The sequence below is a fragment of the Periplaneta americana genome, chromosome 1 (genome assembly GCF_040183065.1).
Source record: "Periplaneta americana isolate PAMFEO1 chromosome 1, P.americana_PAMFEO1_priV1, whole genome shotgun sequence".
NCBI classification, from domain to species: domain Eukaryota; kingdom Metazoa; phylum Arthropoda; class Insecta; order Blattodea; family Blattidae; genus Periplaneta; species Periplaneta americana.
In genome coordinates this window covers 79,701,203-79,720,211 of record NC_091117.1, presented here as the reverse complement: position 1 = coordinate 79,720,211, position 19,009 = coordinate 79,701,203, and the positions used below count along the sequence as shown (strand labels likewise).

General features: G+C 33.9%; 1 protein-coding gene across 5 annotated transcripts in view; it reads left to right on the top strand.

Annotated features, from left to right (window-relative positions):
* Positions 1–19,009, top strand: part of LOC138697223 (cyclin-dependent kinase 11B-like) — a 97,626-nt gene that overhangs the window by 24,501 nt on the left and 54,116 nt on the right. The window contains exon 1 of one of the 5 annotated variants that reach the window (XM_069822769.1): positions 18,381–18,791. The exons of 1 other annotated variant lie outside the window; for it this stretch is intronic. In XM_069822769.1, the coding sequence (XP_069678870.1) occupies positions 18,784–18,791 (8 nt within the window). In that variant the 5' untranslated portion in view covers positions 18,381–18,783. Of the gene's footprint in view, positions 1–18,380; positions 18,953–19,009 lie in introns of those variants that run through there. 3 more of the 5 variants (XM_069822765.1, XM_069822766.1, XM_069822767.1) reach the window with 3 other exon arrangements.

Sequence of the window (19,009 nt, the reverse complement as noted above, 5' to 3'; positions counted from 1 at the left end):
TAAGGACTACATATAATGAACAACTTTAACAGAAAACAGATATGTTATGAAAGTTTCAAAAACACAAACATCATGTCTGACAGCCTTCTTTGTTGTAGCTCTTGAATTGGCTAAATCCGAAAAGGTCATTCATAGATGGCTGGCTATTTAAAAAATGTACTGTAGAAATGGTCAAAGTATTTCATGGCACAGCAATGCCGGAAAATTTTGAAATTTGTCCCATTGCAAGAAGGATCTCCGACATGGAGAAACATGTCTGCAACAAGGTAGCTGCAATTATTAAAAAATTTAAATATTTTTCACTGTACCTGGACGAAAGTACTGACCAGATACCAGTATTAGTCTGTTACCGTACCGGTACTTGTCTTTGTTTATACCATTCATCTTCACTTCATGATGAATGAAGAATTGGTAGAGTTGTGTTTAACTAGAGGAGCTGATATTTATGAGGCAGTCCAAAGTGCAGCGCAGAAATATGGTGGGTTTGAGAAATGCATATGTATTGTTACCAACAGTACAAAATCTATGACTGATAGTAATAATGGATTGTTTGATCATATACGAAAAATTACATTAATTTTCCTTTGATTCATTGCATTATACATCAAGAGACTTTATGTGAAAAATCATTAAAGCAGAGTGAAGTGATGAAAGATGTGCTAAAAATTACAAACATAATTCATGGAGGAAATAGATAACTCATCTATCAACATTTTCTAGCACTGTTGGAAAAGTTAGAAGCTTCGTATAATAATTTATTATTTCACTCGGAAGTAAAGTGGCTTAGTGCCGGAAAATACCTGAAAAGATTCTCTGCTCTTAGAAGGGAAATTCACACATTTCTAAGACAGTTAGGGAAGCTAGAAACAGACGAGCTAGTTAAGAAGTTACTCTTTAAACTAGCAGTCATGACAGATATCACAGCACATTTAAATGAACTAAATTTGAAACTCCAGAAAAAGGATAAGGTTAGGCCAACCCTATACGGCCATGTGAATAACTTTCGAGAGAAAATTTAAATTTTCAAGATAAGCCTAAAAAAACAGTTTGACTCATTTCCCTTCATGCTTGGAACTATCCGCAGAACAGGAGTTGATAAAGTGTCGTAAAATAACTCACCAAAAAAACTATCCGCAGAAAACTGTAAAACTTATAACAATGCATCAATGTAAGATTTAAAGAGTTTGATGAACTAAATGGTAGCATTGCACTTTTTAAAAATACACTAAGTGTGAAAATTGAAGACCACAATTCTATATATCAACTAGAACTACCGGTATGTGACCTGCAAACAGATACTTTTCTTAGCACCAGAGAAGAGAAAGACGTCAACTTCTTCAACCTGTTGTCAGAAAATCAGTTTTCCTATCTCCGTGATTTTGGAGTTAAAATGTACGGTATTCATGTTTTTTTTTATTTTTTAATGTATTCGCTGAGACTTGTCACTACAAATGTTGCCATGGATATACTAGCACTTGTAGCAGAAACAGACTGCTCACAACATTCTCATTAAGGAAAATTAGGTATAAAAACTTATGTGCAAGTTTTGTTTCTAAATACTTTTAGTAGGCTACATGTTGTTTCTGTTTGGTATCTAAATAAAATTACTCTTGACTGAATGTTTCTATGCTCATCATTCGCCTTAAATATCCATATACCGTACAGTATTTTTACTTATCAAAGTAATTACAAAATATGAATTAGATTAGAAAATTGTCGTTGTTCCTGCAATAACGCCTATGTGACATATTTATCGATTTTCAGATTTTTGCTCTATTAAATAACTTAAATAGTGATACAGCAAATAATAAAATCTCCTATATGTAATTATATTTCTTTGTTTCGAAAATGTACGAATTCACAATCTCTTATGTATGAATGCCATAGAATGAATAAATGTGTTTTTTCTTCCTACTGAAAAATTTTATATTTTGCACATAGGAGTTATTGCAGGAACAACGACGAAATAATTCAAAGCAATTTTTCACAAATTAAACAAAGTGACGTAATAAGGCAACGAATTTTCTGTTTCAGTGTGTCAACTGAAAAAAAAAAAAAAAAAAAAAAAAAAACATTGTTGATGCTTTATAGGCCTAATTTCCATGTGTGTGCCCCGCACATTGTCTAAGGAATATAGAATGAGGCCCTTAGCTAACTTCAAGTTGGACAGTCCTGATAATAAACAATAAATTAATAATGAAGGGAGAATAAATAATCTCTCAACGAAAACGAAATAACAAACACAAAAAATATCTAGTGTCCAAGATTAGAAGAAATGTAAAAGTGTCAAAATAATCATAGAATCGAACAAATTAAGGAGTTTCAACAGAATGATGAAGCCATAAATAGGATATTAGGATGAAAGATATCCAAAATAAAAGCAGACTTTTTGTCGTCCTCAGTTTGTGTCTCAGAACCAGGTGCTTTTCTATATTGGAGGTTTACCTCCATATTGCGTTCTAAAATGACACAACATCTGTGGCAGAATTGGCTAGCCACACTCCGCATGCAGTCTTCTCCTGCAATGTAGAAATTGTTTGCTAAGCTTGCTATGGTCACCTGTAGACATTTGCACTTGAGCGAGTATGGATAAAACTTATTAAGAAATTTTCTTTGCAGTGGCGCAAACCAGATATCACTTCTTTTATTCTTTGATAGCTTTCATCCAGACACCCAATATATGAAACAGAGAAAGAATATAGGATTCGATATAAACTAAACTTGTATTACAGTAACATAGTAATAGTACCTTGTTGAAAAAATATGCTAATAAGACAAAATAATGTGTCCTGGAAAGTATATTGTCTTAACTCCTCGCCTCTGTCTTTCAGGAAGTGACGTAAACAAATATTCAGTAACCATAGATGAAGAGCCGTTACAATCATTGCTATACCACAAAACCCCCATAACTCAGGCGTAAATGGTTTAATCAGAGAATTCCAGACCATACTGTGAACACTAGGTCTTTGAATGAAGACACTATATCTGCACAGAAAAAGACAATTGAATAACAATACGAGCATCTGTTCCTTAAAAAAATAAAGACTATTATATAATAATTTATTTTTATGGGCTGTAAAAGTATTAGGTTAATATTGTAGCATATAATATAAGGAAAACGTGGTGAGCTTTAACAAGTTTTAAATCAAATTGAATAAAAAACCACTGCTCTCCAGTTATACCTCAGGATTTCAGGGGACACATGACTCGTGTTATAACAGTCATCTATAAATTTTCTCACAGTCACTGATTCTCTCAGGAAATGCCAAAAGGACCCCTTATAAATATGCGAGTGAAATCGGCCATATTTTTTATATTTACTGCTCTATTCTGTATGTCCTACAATAATTTTAATTACATCTGAAGACCGAAAAATCCACTTGGAGAGGAATTTTTCCCAATGGCAATGTCAGGCAAAACAAATTATTTCTGTTGAGCAGTGCACTAAAACAAACAACGTTTATGCACTGAAGGACAGTAGCATGTAAACACCTAGCTGTTAAATCATACAAACATACCGGAAAATTCCATTGCTACAGAACTTTTGTCGAAAGACTGAAAAGGATTGTGAAAATTGAAAGGCTGTTGTAGATGTGGATTTTAGTATGCGCCAATAGATGTTTTGCAACATACTCGCATAAAAAGGAGAGAGAATTGAATCATTACTTTTAAATTATAGGTAGGCCTAATATATTGTCATAAATTCTTCACTTATTTTACTGTCTTAATACTTATGTCAGACCAAAAAAGTTATTGGAATAATGCTTAACATGATCCAACCAGGAAACATTTACAAAATGGATGTCTTTTGAGAAGGTGGCATATATAATTTATGTGGACTCTCAGAAAAGAATGCAAAATACGTTCCTCTAAAATATGAAATTCTAGTACTACCAGTATTATGTCGTTTTCGCTTTTTAAGGATCACAATAAAAAATTGTCCTGACTTCGTATGGAAAGTTCTGGAGCTTACAGAACTAGTATTGTTACAACAAAGTTATGGGAAAGGTGCTTTCATCTTGCATGCCATTGTGTACCGATCAATAATTTCCGTGGTGTGTCAAACCATAGAAGGTTTTTGGCTTGTTCACAATTTTCCTCCATTCCACTTTGTCCTCTCTTTGCTGTTAACGTCCTCCTAGAAAGATAAGATTCATTCTGACTTTATCTGTCTGCTGTACCATAATTTTGATCTGCCAACAAGGTCTCTGACCAACCAGGTTCTCTCTTCATGCACTTTTCAGCAAGGTGTCATTGTCTCTTCAGAGAATGTGCCCTAGCCAGCGAATTCACTTACTCTAGAACTGCTATGATGTCTGGAGCCTTATATAACCATCTAATTTCTCTGTTTTTCCTAATTATCCATTTTCATTAATGGGACCAAAGATGTTTCGTAACCTCCTAAGTGTATACATTTTCATTAATGGGACCAAAGATGTTTCTCAACCTCCTAAGTGTATACCGGTAGTATACTATACTGTACTTCATACATGATTATGTTATAAGTAGACATCGGATTTTTAGGCACTAAAAATTGCAGTTTTAGGCGCCTAAAATAAGCTCAAAATTTGTAAAATTAGGCTCTATTTTAATGAAAATAGACATTTTAGGCACATCAAGGTATCATACTTATTTCTTTCACTGAAATTTTTAGTTATACACTAAAATACGCACAAAAAAGTATGTTTAAACACTAAAAAAGAATACTATATTATATTTATAAACAAAGCTGCACAAATTTAATATATTGAAACTAATGAAATAATGATTATTGATATCAAGATTACTCATTTTAAGTTATTGAAATTCAGTTCCATGCTCAGACTTTATTATAATTATCTGCACAGTACACCACCAGAATTTTTTCTAAATTCTCCACAGTTAACCTTTGCCTTTTGTCACTGAGAATCATTTTGAAAGGAGAAAAACTTCTTTCAACCGAAACTGATGTGAGAGGCGCAAATTTTAAATTAGGTACAAAGAAACATCAATACTTACTGGAACATTTACACTTTCCCCCGATATCACTCTTGATACTTTTTCCAACAATGAAAATCCTACATTCTTATTTAATACGTTGTCCCACTTATTTTTAACTTTTTTCCCAGTTTCGCCCAAAGCAGAATGTATGTTCACTTGAGCTTCCTTTACTATTGCTATTTGGCTACAAAGAGATTGTTTTTCACGTTCTAATTGTTCAATGCTTGCAGGTATGAAAGAAAAGTTTGATGTTATGTAGGCAATATCGTTTTTCACTCGTGAGTCATTCAGACAATCTTTCACTGCTTTCACACACGCTGCACTATCAGTTTCAGGTAATTTATCAATAACTGTGACCACTTCTTTAAAATACTTAGAATAATACACCACTGACTGAATCCAGGTTCCCCATCGTGTAACAACCGGCTGAGGTGGGAGTGGGATATCTGGAAAGTTCTCTCTGAATATTGAAATCCTGGCTGGGGCTTTACAAAAACATTTTTTTGTGTTAGAAATAAACGAATTGACAAGAGAAAATTCATTCCGGATTGTTTCAGAAACCCTGTGAAGGCCATGTGCTAGACAGGTTACATGCGTGAGGTTAGGATAAAATGGTTTAAGAAGTGGAGCTGCAGCAACCATGTATGAGGCAGCATCAGTACAAAACAACAGAACTTTAGAATCGTCTATATTACCTGAGTATAAAGACTGTAGGCCTTTATTTACAAAATAAGCAATGGCTTGGCTATTCACTTTCGAAAGTTCCTTAACACATACGAGGTGTGGAATCGAAGGTCCATCAGGACTAAGTTTTCCTACTACCATATTTGCTATATACCTATTCATAGGATCTGAGGTTTCATCCACAGAGACCCATATGTAAGAATCACCTATATCCTCCCGAATGGAAGCTAAAGTTTCATAGTATATTCTGTCTAAGTAATTTTTTCTTAGGGTCGACTCAGATGGGATATTTTTTTGCAGTATTTTTGTAAAAACTGTCTTAAAACCGGATTTTCAATTGCATTCCAGGGAATGTTAGCAGCAACAAACGCTCTGGTTAAATCAGCATAGAAATTGCTGCTGAGATTGGATGAAGTAGGCTGTGTTAGTAAAGTTTGTTGCAGTTGATTTTTCTACTGAGCTTTAGCCTTATGAGCCGCTCCTTGCACATGCTGCTTTAGGTGGCACTTCTTTTCTTGCGAAATCTAAAAATGTAAAGTAAACTGAATTAAAATAAAATCCTAATTGTTGTATTGCCGTATTTCTATCACAAAGTTAGTGGGTTCGAACAATCAAAATTTTAATGACCTGCAAATACTTTAACTATCGGAACTTAAAAGGTTAAAGTGTAGTGGTCTTAAAAAGAATTATACCTCAGGATAGCTCAGTCAATGTATAAATATTATAGGCCTACTCATTAAAATTAATAGAATTTTTATATTTCAACTATTGTTACATACCTGTTTGCTACAAATCTTGTAGAATATTATTTTTCCATCATAAGTGAATTCTGAATATTCTGTTAGCCATTGCCAGATCAATGTAGATTTTGCACTTATATTTTTCGGCATTATCGCGTTAAACTTCACAGGAAAACGTCCTACCGCTCAAAACTTCTCAACACAAATAAGGTGAGGGAAAGAGCAACTGTTAACGAGCATTCAAATGAACCGTTGTTATTGAGATTCAATTGGACAAAAATACAAAGTTCCACTTATTGTTGCATTTCCTGGTAGTGTTAACACTAGGAGGGCCATTCTTTTAAATATTTTGTAACGGTTTACCCTACTAATTCGCAGTTTTACGACTTTTCATAAATATTTCAAAAACACTCTTTCTCCAAAAATTGTGATTTTATGACACTCTGAAGGGCAGTACAGCTAATCGGTTTCAGACCGAAAACAGTCATTTTTATAGTATAGTATATCTCTGAATCGGTAGCAGCACATGTTGTGATTGTTGCCTGCTTCAAAACTAAGGTTGGTTCTTTGTCGGCATTTATGCCTCCAAACATGTTAAATTCGGTGAAATCTATTGCGAGTGTCGTGAGATTCAAAACATTCTGTTTCCTTTATCAATGGTTTCATGGCCGATGTGAAGCAAACTTTCCACTTGTTAAATGCCTTAAATTTCGCAGTGAATGCATGTATAAATTATAAAAAGTAAGAGTAAAATGCGAAACTTTACAGTGAGTTAGGCATTTTTAGGCGAATATTAACAAATTAGGCTCTAATAACCGTTTTAGGGCATTTTAGGGCACTATAAAACTCTTTGAATACCTTTCAGTTTCCATGAAACACAAATATTAATAATTATTTTTACTTTTCTCCTAAAGAAACAAAATAGGCATTTGCCCTAGAATCCGATGTCTGGTTATAAGATGTATGTCAAGTGTAGAATTATATTGAACTTTAAAATAAAACAACAAATATCTCAGGACTCAGGAGGTTAAAACTTTGTTTTCAAAAACTACAAAGAGTATTTTCCATTCTTTTTCTAATTGCCCATGTTTCTGCCCCATATAGTAACACTGGTTGGATTATTGTCTTGTAACATCGCAATTTAGTAGCTATTGGAAGTCCAGTATATTACACATCTCTTAAATTCAGATAGGTACATTAAATTAAAATATACAATAATTTTCTACAATTAAATATGATCATAGACAATGACCATAAATGGTAACATGATAGAAATAGAATATATATTTGATCTTTCATTTCATTACGAATGCTATGAATATGTTTTCAATTGTTTAAGCCTATAGACCATTTGTTATCTCATGAAACGTACTTGCGTGTAAGAAGAAGAAAGTGGACAGAGAAGCTTCCCTCTCTCGCTATGCTTCCACTTGCAGCTAGCTAGCTCACTTACCTCCACCATAAGGTTCTTACTATGAGCTACGGCACATGCATTCATTTGGTTTCACGAAATAACGAATGGCCTATACTTCTTTTCTCTGGTATTAAACCTTAATATTACTTCGAGACATGGCCGAAATCATTGGATATGTTTCGTTTACAGTTAGTCTATGAATGAACAGTATTGCATGAATTAGGAACAATATTATGAAATTTAGCTCGCTAGATATGAATTCATGTAAAGCTCAACAGTTTCATATTGCCTGTTTATTTTGATTCTTAACTTCGACTCAATCCAACTTTCATAGATACATACTTGAAATTAAGTAGTGGCATCGTGAAGTCTACGGTGTCAGCTCTTGCAGGAGTTACAAATATAGCACAAGCTCCCATATGCACTTCCCCTCGTTGAAGCATTCCCATCATCCCATTCCAAGACGTATTTTTCTTCAACCATCCCCAGGAATTTATTTCTGGGACGTAATAGTCCAATCTAAAACAACACTTTATCTTATGAAATGCAAATTTATATCTTGTGGGATGTACTTAAAATGTCGTATCTTTCATATACTGGGTGAACAATCCTCCTCGCACCCGCTTCCATTGCTTGGAGGTCTTGCGCGAGTCAAGCCGATAACCACAGTGAACGAATGTCAGGAAGTCCGCAGTAAATGTGCCTACAGTTTGTCGCGTAATTTATTACTAATAAACACTTTAAAAATAGACACCAATAAACATCAAGAATCTTCTACGAAAAGTTTGTCGCATAAGTTATTACTAATAAGTATTTAAAAATAAACTCTTAAAAAAATCTACCTACAGTTTGCTGCGTGAGTTATTATTACTTCTTACTAATAAATACTTTAAAAAATAGACACTAATAAACACTTTAAAAATGTGCCTACATGTGTCGCGTAAGGGACTGGATTTGTAAGTGTTTACCTATTTTTTCCTTGCTTCTGAACTCCTGATTTCTTCAATACTTTTCCGAATCATGATCGTAGGAGTTGTATATGTGAATTCTGTTGAATCTAAAAAAACCTAAATTGGGCCTTAGTACCTAAAAAAAACCTAAATCATTGTTGATAAGAGTTATCCTGTATTTACTGCGTTATATATTGATTTTTTTTTTTTTTTTGAGAGAAATATCAATACATTCATTTCGAGAAAGGGGGGGGGGGGAGAACACTCTCATCGTGGAGGAGGTTGCCTCAATCCATAAGGCAAAATCTGTACTTAGCATGGCTCCCTTGCTTTCCTCAAGGCACATTTCAATGGTCTTCCAAAATATATTGAATACTTGGAATCTTCATCGCTACAACTTAAAAGATGCAATTGGTGTCATCGACTCGCTTCTACAGAAACAAGTACCATGGGTGAAGTCGTCACATTAAAACTGAAAAAAATATTGCAGAGGAATCCAGGGTTTAAAAAAATGAAAAATGTGTGCTCCATTCTCCAGGAAGAAAGCTTCATTATCAGTTACCAGGGTAGCTGCTGCAGTGGCAGCAATGAAATTTGCACCTATGACGTCATGTGCTGCCAAAAGAACCTTTTCGTCTTTCATGTGTATTTTGAGAGACAATAGAAAAAAGTTCTCAGTCGAGAATCTTGAAAAGAATTTGGTCATATATTACAACCAGGAACAGTAGCAGTAAATAATGTTGTTTTGTTTGTTGCTTTTCAAAATAATTCTTGATCAAGTTTGAACAAATTTAATTCAAAAGTTGTATGTGCACTATAATTTTATCTGTTGGAAATTGAAATTTATGTAGTTATATCAAGTCAATTTATATTAGATAAATTGTTAATTGTTAAAATAATTTATTGAAACTACAAAGAATGTTAAAGAGGAAGGAGCAAAAATGTCGAATCTTATAAATTTTGACAAATAGTTTGGTTCTTGAAAAGGTAAGTTTCGTGGTCCATGTTGCCTTAATAAATATATATTTATTTTTTAAGAATAACTGTAAGGATACATTTTTAATGATCAGGCAGTTTTTGCGATCCCTTTCACAGGTTGGACATAAAACCTATAACAACCTATTCTACATATTCCAAAAACCTAAAATGGTCTTTTTAAAAACCTAAAAGTTCGGTCCCTAGCTATTACTAATAAACACTTAAAACGTTAACACTTAAAAAGTAAGTAAAAGTAATTTATTCACACATATCAAGCAAGGGTTTTAACTTTAGTAATTTTGGTAGCCGTTCGAACAGAGTCATAGGAAATTTCCATTTGCTGAGAAAGACGTCGAAGTGAGTTTCTAGGAGAATTTTCAAGAGCCGTGTCCAATGGTATGTAGAGCTTCTTCTGTGAGTATTGTACGAGGTTGTCTAGCTTCTTATCAAGAACACGTCCCATTTCACGAAATTTATTTTCCAATCTTTGAATTGAACTTCAATTTGGAACTTGGACACCAGGGAATCTCTCTTGAAATAATCTCCTTACAGCATGAGCCTATTCTGTAGGCACGTATGAATCATACAGGAGTACTCTTTGGGGAATAGAATGCCTGAATTGAGCCATATTTACTTAATTAACACACTTTATTACGTCACCTAAATCACTGATATCTTATAGGGATAAAACTCAAGAAATGTCAAACCTCTTATCAGGTACCACAGAACATTACGAGTATTCAGTTTTTGTGCTAGGCAGCGGATACTTCTTTGGGCTCATTTCTTTTTAGGGCCTATATGGATTTGTTTGCTAGGGCATGCTTCAGACAACATTTCTTTTTATCAAAAACGGAAACTGTTTCTCACTCATTACTGAATAATTTAATAAAGCACTGTTTCGGTAACTGTGCAGCCTTCAGAAAACGCCATTGAAACTAGTCTAAACACAACCCTTATGAGTTCTTCTTCAGTAGATAGTTACGTATTAACAAGGAAAATACATTGCTGTATTGTGTATCTAACCATAGTTAAAAATACGTATTTCTCAATACAGTTCAGAAAACTGACTGAGACTGACAATGTAAAGTGCTAGCAGAATTGTTTACTAGCTTAGTGCAATAACTAATAAGGAAAACCCACGCATTGCGTCCTTCTCAGGGCTAAAGACAAACCACTGCCAGAAAAACTCAATGTACCACCCATCAAAAAGCAACCTCATGACTCAATAAGTATGCCAGTAACTTAAATTTAACTCTTTTGTGTTTTAGTATTTATTAATTCTTTAAACAAGAAAATTTTAGGATGATATACCTGTTACTGAGAATAATTATTAATCTAAAAGTAGATATAAATCATAACATTGATTAAAGTTCTCGTTAACACTTTGTTAAAACCATAAAATTTACTTAGTTTTACGTTAAAAAGTGTTAACACTTTTTAACGTAAGACTAAGTAAATCATAACAACTTACGTGAAGTTAAGCCTGTCTTGAAGAATGTTCCACATTCTGCCCAGGAAGCCACCTATAGCTATTCCATTTCCACTGTTTATTGCAGACATTCTTGGAGGTATCTATCATAAAAATGAATAAAATAGTTAATATCCATGTGCTGGTTTGTGACAAGTTATTGTCACCTTCCAGTACAATATTTCTCTATGACATCGTCACTGATAGAGCTTCACAAGAGTTTATATGTTCTGCATTAATCTATTCTGATTCGTTACATACATAGGGTCTAGAAACATTACAATTTCCAACTTATAAAAGTTCTGCAAGGTAATCGCATTCATTGACTAGTTAAAATTTTTCCGTGATTCAATTCTAATTTAAATCATGTATTGAAGTTTCTCATTGTTGGATGTTACTTCCTTTCTAATGTACCTACAGCCTCATTTTCGTGTGCTTCACAATGCATTGATACCCACTGCAAATTCATGATAACTTTCATCTTCAATATTTCTCTTATTAATTTTCTGTTTCACCTCCAGCCATGGTGTGCAATTTGTGTTATGCTGTTTATTTTCAGTGTATTTCACATTCAAAATTAATTGATACATTTTGTTGTTACTAGAATACTGTTACTACATAGAATTATATTAAAACTGCAAATAAAACTGAATCTTCATTTCTTCATGATCACTTTCAAATTCATTAGAAAATGCATCCATCCTCCTGTCTGAGTTGGTGCTTTCATTCGAAATAAGATAAACAGCTGTTGTTGTTGTTTAGTTAACTGTCCAAAGACAGGTTTGAACCTCATCAGTGATACCAATAATGCATCACTTATGAAGTAATTAAGTCAGGAGATAGTGAGGTAGGGTGGCCAATTCCTTTCCCCCTCCATTGCATGCATCGCTGACTAGTAACATATTACACTAATCAGACGTCAGATGTATATAAACAATATTGTTCTTTCTCTTGACATGTATCGTCAAGTGAGATGTACAGTCTGATGATAATAGATGTACGTATCACCCAGAACCTTAATCAGAGGTGGATAAACATCTAAGACCATTAATTTCAAACTAATACTAGAGATACAATAAATTCACCTTACGAAAGCGTAATTACTAAAGAGAACTTTATCATCATTGATAAAAGTATTTCAAAAAAGTAAAAAATTTTATATCAACTTTCATTAAAGTTTGAATAAATTTCTAACATACTGCTTAATACATGCCAAAATAAAACTAAGAATTGCACTTACGTTGATAACAGCAGCTGGAATATGAAGACCTTGAAGGTTGTTTCTTCGAAAGTATAGGCCACATTCAATCCAATCAAGACCTTTTTTGAAGGACCAGCTTCCAAGAAAACTCTTTCTCTTGGAAAATCCCTTTCCAACTTGGTACATTTCACAAAGTGTAAAATTTATTTCTGACTCTCTTTCAACAACTACAAATTTACAGTCAAATGGAATATAGAGTTTCTGTAGGTACTTCATAATATCGTTGTCTACGAAGAGTAGCCAAAATGGACTTGTCCATACTCTGAGTGTCTAATAAAAAACAGAAAAATGTAAACATAATTGCATGCACAATAAGATACAGCAGAACGTTGTTTATACAAACTAATCGAGATCAACTTTATTTCAGTTAATCCAATAGTTTACATAATACATACCAGGACATTATACAGTAACGTCTCGATTATTATCTGATCTTCGGTCATCTGACATTCTGTATTATCCATAACTATTTGTGGTAGATCTCACAGCGAGAAAACTTCAATCAATAGGCACTCAAACATTAATGACACATTTTTTTTCTAACTTCTGTACCATTTCTTTTATTCAGTAAGTAAAATATTTTATTATAATACTTGTTTTATTACATATATACTCGTATCTTTGTTATTCTGCATTATCTGACACTTTCCCTTATCTGATCCCTTCCAGATCGGATAAGCGAGATTACTGTAACACTCAGTTGCTTTCAATCCTGTATTTTGAAATATTAAGTAGCCTACGTCTTATAAAAAAATAATTGATTTAAGAAATGATAGCTAGAGTCAAAATTTGATTCTTAATTCCAATAATGACAAAGTAAAACTATTCTTATGTGTTTGAAAAAACTCAACGAGTATATTCAGCTTTGGAGGTAATAGTTAAACATAACAACTAATGCACTAAATTGAAATTGTATAATTTTTTTTTAGCACAGCAGTATTTCAGATAATGGATGGCTCAAATAATTAACATTTTACTGTAATTGGATAATCAATTTTTTATGTGTACCGGTATGTGTGCAGAGGTGTGTATCTGAGTGGGTGCATGTGCATGTGCATAGAGACGTGCATTTATACAGTATATCTACATTACCTGAAGAAGGTTTTTGTCCTCAGGAATGACTATATAAATGGGACTATTTCTCTTACATGACATTACATGAGAAGCATGGTGAAGTGACTTGATATTGCGTACAACTGTTGTAATTCCTTGCCCTGCCAGCAATTTAGCCAGAATTTTTAATAACAGCAGTACTTTCCATCCTGTAAAAATTCACCATTCACAAAATAATACGAAATTTAAATACTGCATGCTCTGGAATTAAAATTATACTGTCTTTTTTCCACATATAAGCTTTTTTATTACAATTTACTACTTTGTGAATAATTCTTTATCATGTGATAACCCTACATTATCATTTCCGTAACTTTACCCAAAGCAATACCAACGTGATATACTATTGTGACTGATACACAAATGACATCAACCTGAGGAAGCACAGTATGCTTTTGAAGAGATGGAGGGCACTATAGTGGGACTCCATGGAACCGTAGAGACGTGCAAGCTGAATCTACAGATGGCACCATACAACAAGTCATGATATCTACAGGAGCACAACCATTCGGCCTTAAAACATCATTCCTTCCATAGGTGTGGTAACATACAATAAGTCCACTAGAGACTGCAGTGCTAGCCTTTAGACCCTTCCTACGTAACAGATAAAAAAATTAAAGTTTAAAAATTCTAACCTGGATCATTAGATTTCAATAGAAATACACAATCAGAATATAGCTTTCTCTGGATTGCTATTATTATCGCTGCAATTTCACCCATTATGTGTAGTGTTTCAGCTTTCTGATGAATTGATATTTTCGTGTAATATTGACAACTATTTGCTGTGCAATTATCTTCGGAATAATCTTTTGCGAAGTCTATAAGTTCTTCAGGCATATTTTTCATCCAATGTCCAGACCTCTACTTTGAAACAAGAAGTAACATATGAGGAGGATCTAATTACTACAAGACGAGTTCTTCCTTATAGATAGAAGTATTTTCTTCTGAAATTGATGATTTCAAATTTGGTAAATGAAATAAGCTTGAATTCGAAACAAGATTACCATCACTAGCAGTACTGGAATTAAACTCAATACTATTGATAAATTGAATATCTTTGTCACTTTCGTGCACACTGGATTTAATTTTACACAAATTTCTGTCTCGAAAGTGCTGCTTCAACACGTGCAAGTAAGTTCCTTTCTATATCATGATTTCTACAGGTGTGTTTGATTTTGTAGTTTGTCATTTTTACAAACATAAGCAAGCTGTACCCACAGGATTTACTGGCGGTAATGATTAGTGCCATTAAAAATATTTTATTCATGAATCTATAATCGTACGCTTTCATGTCATATTGACATATTTACATTGTATAAAAAGTACTTTCAGACTATTATTTCGTGACCTAGAACTTGTGTGACAAAGATCCTTGGTGTTCATTGCTTTCAAAAGTAGAAGACACAATTGTTATTATACATATATTTATTTTCTTTACTGACACAAATGACAGTAAGCTGCATTTCTAATTGTGAAATAAATTACCAATATTACTTCTGAATACTGGTAGGTAGTGGTTTCTGTGTACAGTCATATGATTCGTGAGAACTATTGAATATTTAATAGATGAGATAGAATGTATTGATTGAATGATTACAGTATTTATAATTAATACTTCCATACATTCCTAAAGCTAATTCAGCATATGGCAAATGAAAAGTACTCGTTGATGAACAGTCTGTATCCACATAGTGATTATAGCACCAAATAATTAATACTTGTGAAAATATAGCATACTATATATTAATTATTGGACCTGCACCGAAAGATAATTAGACTACAGTATCAACTAAAAAGAAGATAATTATAGTGATATACTGCTTCATACTCGTACATTACTGTCGTGACTAATTTTGTCATGACAATATCTTTAGTGGTACAGTTGTAAGATAATCACCCATGACACAGCATTAGTTTTTTACTTGGCTGTTTAACGATGCTGTATCAACTACGAGATTATTTAGCGTTGGTGAATTGGTGATAACGAGATGATATTTGGCAAGATGAGGCCGAGGATTTGCCATAGATAACCTGACATTTACCCTACGGTTGGGGAAAACCTCGGAAAAAACCCAACTAGGTAATCAGCCCAAGCGAGAATCGAACCCGCTCCCAAGCATAACTTCTGATTGGAAAGCAAGCACCTTAGCCGACTGAGCTATACCGGTGACTACATTGTGTTAGTGAATGAGTCGCAAAATTATGTAGTGACTTCAGAACATAACCGAAATTGTTGTTTGGTTTGTTTCTAATGCCTCCAGATATAATCAATTAAGAGATTAACTGGAATTCTCCTGGTTTGGTAGAGTTGGATTCTATTTCAGAGGTGGAGGCGTCTATGAGGCAGAAATTCAGAATGGTGGGACAACAGACGATCATGATGAAAGCAGTTTCATGTTGTTCTTATTGTTAGATACCAGAAGATATCCTCGAGGCATAGCCAGTGGAGTCATCTGCACATCAGAGTATGAACTGTAGCCAGACTTTGAGAATCTGTTTCCTATATTAATCAGTAGAATGTCATAAATTAAAGTGGCCCTACATTCCGTTTTGGTCGGATTACGGTACCCGATTATAATGTCCTCACTGTCCAATTGATTTAACCATTATAAATTCGATTATGTTTGGATAAAGGAAGATAAGTCAGATAAGATACGATAAATTGGTCATCACATAAGACTAGAGGTAGCAGAGTACAGGTAATTTACTGATATCCCAAAATTTAACAACTGGGTGAGCAGACGAAATGTCCATTCTGCATCTGAATGGACAAATACTTTAAAAATGTCATGTAACATCACTGCTGTACGAGTAACTCCAGGAACAAATCACAACACTGCCTGCTGCTGTCACACCGGATGTAGCAAGATTTAAACACTTGTACATGTGTTAGGCTTCTTCTCTAAAGGAGAACTTCAAAGAAACTCAAGACATCACAGAGTTCGTTCAGCACTGACATCTTCACTACACTCCTGGAAATGGCAAGTGTTTGAAGAAATACATTGTATATCAACAAATGGCTCCAACAGAAGGGTTGATATTGTTGCGATTGATACAGAACATCACAAGACCTATGTTCTTGATCCAAATATAAGATTTGAGGAAGAAGAAGTAGATCAAGAAAAGTGAGAAATTTACGAAGACTGTCTTCCCTACCTAAGCACAAATATAACATCTCTTTACATAACTGGAAAATATACGGTTTATTGTTTGGAACCAGAGGAGAGTTACAAAATTTGTACATAAAATCGTAATAGAATTAGGTTTCACAGTAAATTCATTGCGAGAAATAATTATCAATGTTATAAAAGATTCCTTAGGGGCTCTTCACCACCATCTATACTTTTCAAATTGATATTTTAAACTATTCTTTGATCATATTCCATATTATTTATATCTCTTTTTTCAGAAACTGAAAGTTTTGTATATCTTAATTTATTATTATAATTGTTAAATTCATTGTTTAACCTATATAATTATTGCACAATTCTTTTTATTCTGGGCCCTCATGGTCAACTGCAGTTCAACAGCGAACGAAAATTATTAAATTTTATTAGTAGTAGTAGTAAATGAGTTTTGAGTTAAATGAAAATTAAACACAAATGAAACATATCAAATGCTAATATTCTTTTGTTTTTTGCACACTCACATGTAGAATTTAACTTATGTATCCCCCTGCACAAAAAATGACTTTAATCTCCTTTACCCGAACACCATCTAATTATGCCCTGACTGTGTGTCCACTGCTATGGAGTAACACTCAGTGCATCTGATCGTGAAACGAGTGGGCCCAGGTTTGAATCCTGGTTGGGACAAGTTACCTGGTTGAGGTTTTTTCCGGAGTTTTCCCTCAACCAATTAAAGCAGAATTGCTGGATAACTTTCGGTGTTGGACCTCGGATTCATTTCACCATCATTAATTCACATATCATCATCCATACTATAGCCTGGGTTAAGTTCATGGTGTGGTGTGCTGTATTTCTACAAGAGTGCAGCCATTCGGCTACCCAATCATTCACAGAATAGAAGTGGTAAGTACAATAAGCCTTGGGCTGCAGTGTATGCCTTTAGGTCCCTCCTCTGTACAAGAGAAGAAGAAGAAGAAGAAGCCCTGAGTTTCCTATTGATTTGACCTAAAATTCCATTTTCTTTCAATTTCATTTGGAATGAATTTCAAAACGACTATGTTTTTGGATTGAACTTTTTTCATTGCTGATGGAAAAAATAATAATAAATATAAAAAAACTTCACAAGATTTCATCTACCTTCTTCTTCAGAAAAACAGACAGAAAATAGGTGTTCTATTCGTTGTAGTCGTTAAAATTGGCTAAATCCAAGTGACTGACCACAAATAGGATTTTTTCTTATCAGCCTGTTTTCACCTAAAAATAAAGTCAGGTCCAAATTTCGAAAGATTGTGAAGTTATATATATATATATATATATATATATATATATATATATATATATAGAGAGAGAGAGAGAGAGAGAGAACCTACACACGCGCGCGCACATGCACAGACAGTAGCTCACCCATGGAGGATCTCAAGTCCCCACAAATCAAAAAAAGGGAGAAAGAAGAAAACTTCTTAATGCTGTGACGTGTCTGCATGGACCTATTATTATGGAAAGTGTGTGATCTTTAAAACATTCATTTTTAAACATTGTTCGAAGTTCTGTAACAAGGGCGAATCCGAAATGCATATAGAGTGTTAGTTGGGAGACCGGAGGGAAAAAGACCTTTGGGGAGGCCGAGACGTAGATGGGAGGATAATATTAAAATGGATTTGAGGGAGGTGGGATATGACGATAGAGGCTGGATTAATCTTGCACAGGATAGGGACCGATGGCGTGTTTATGTGAGGGCGGCAGTGAATCTACGGGTTCCTTAAAAGCCATTTGTAAGTAAACTAAAAAAGTCACGGAACCACGGCATCAGTATTACAAGAATTAAACAAACGTTGTTCTACTCTTGGTCTGTGGTCAGTGCGGCCAACAGTACGTATCAAACGGCTGTAAAATTTGTGTTTCGTAATAATTATAAAATGTGGAGACGTAATATAATAAACATATGTGATAAATGAGCATATTCATTATAAGAAGAGGAAGTTATACCCAAGACCTAGAATGTAAAGCTTTCGATCATTTTCGTTCGCCTACGTTGACATATTGCGCTTAGCGTTTGTTTTGTGAGCAATGAAAGGGTTTGTGTTGCATTTATCTTGATATCGAATGCAGTCTTAATATTAAGTTTTTACATGTATAATTAACAGTGAAATATATAAATTATGTCAGATTATGAAGTCTTAGAACTGGATGTAGATAGTCAAAGTGAAGATGAGACAACAAAAGATCTTGGCTTTAGGTGAGTTAGGTTATCTGTCTCGTAAAATAAGTTTGTAGCTTATAATGATGACTGTAA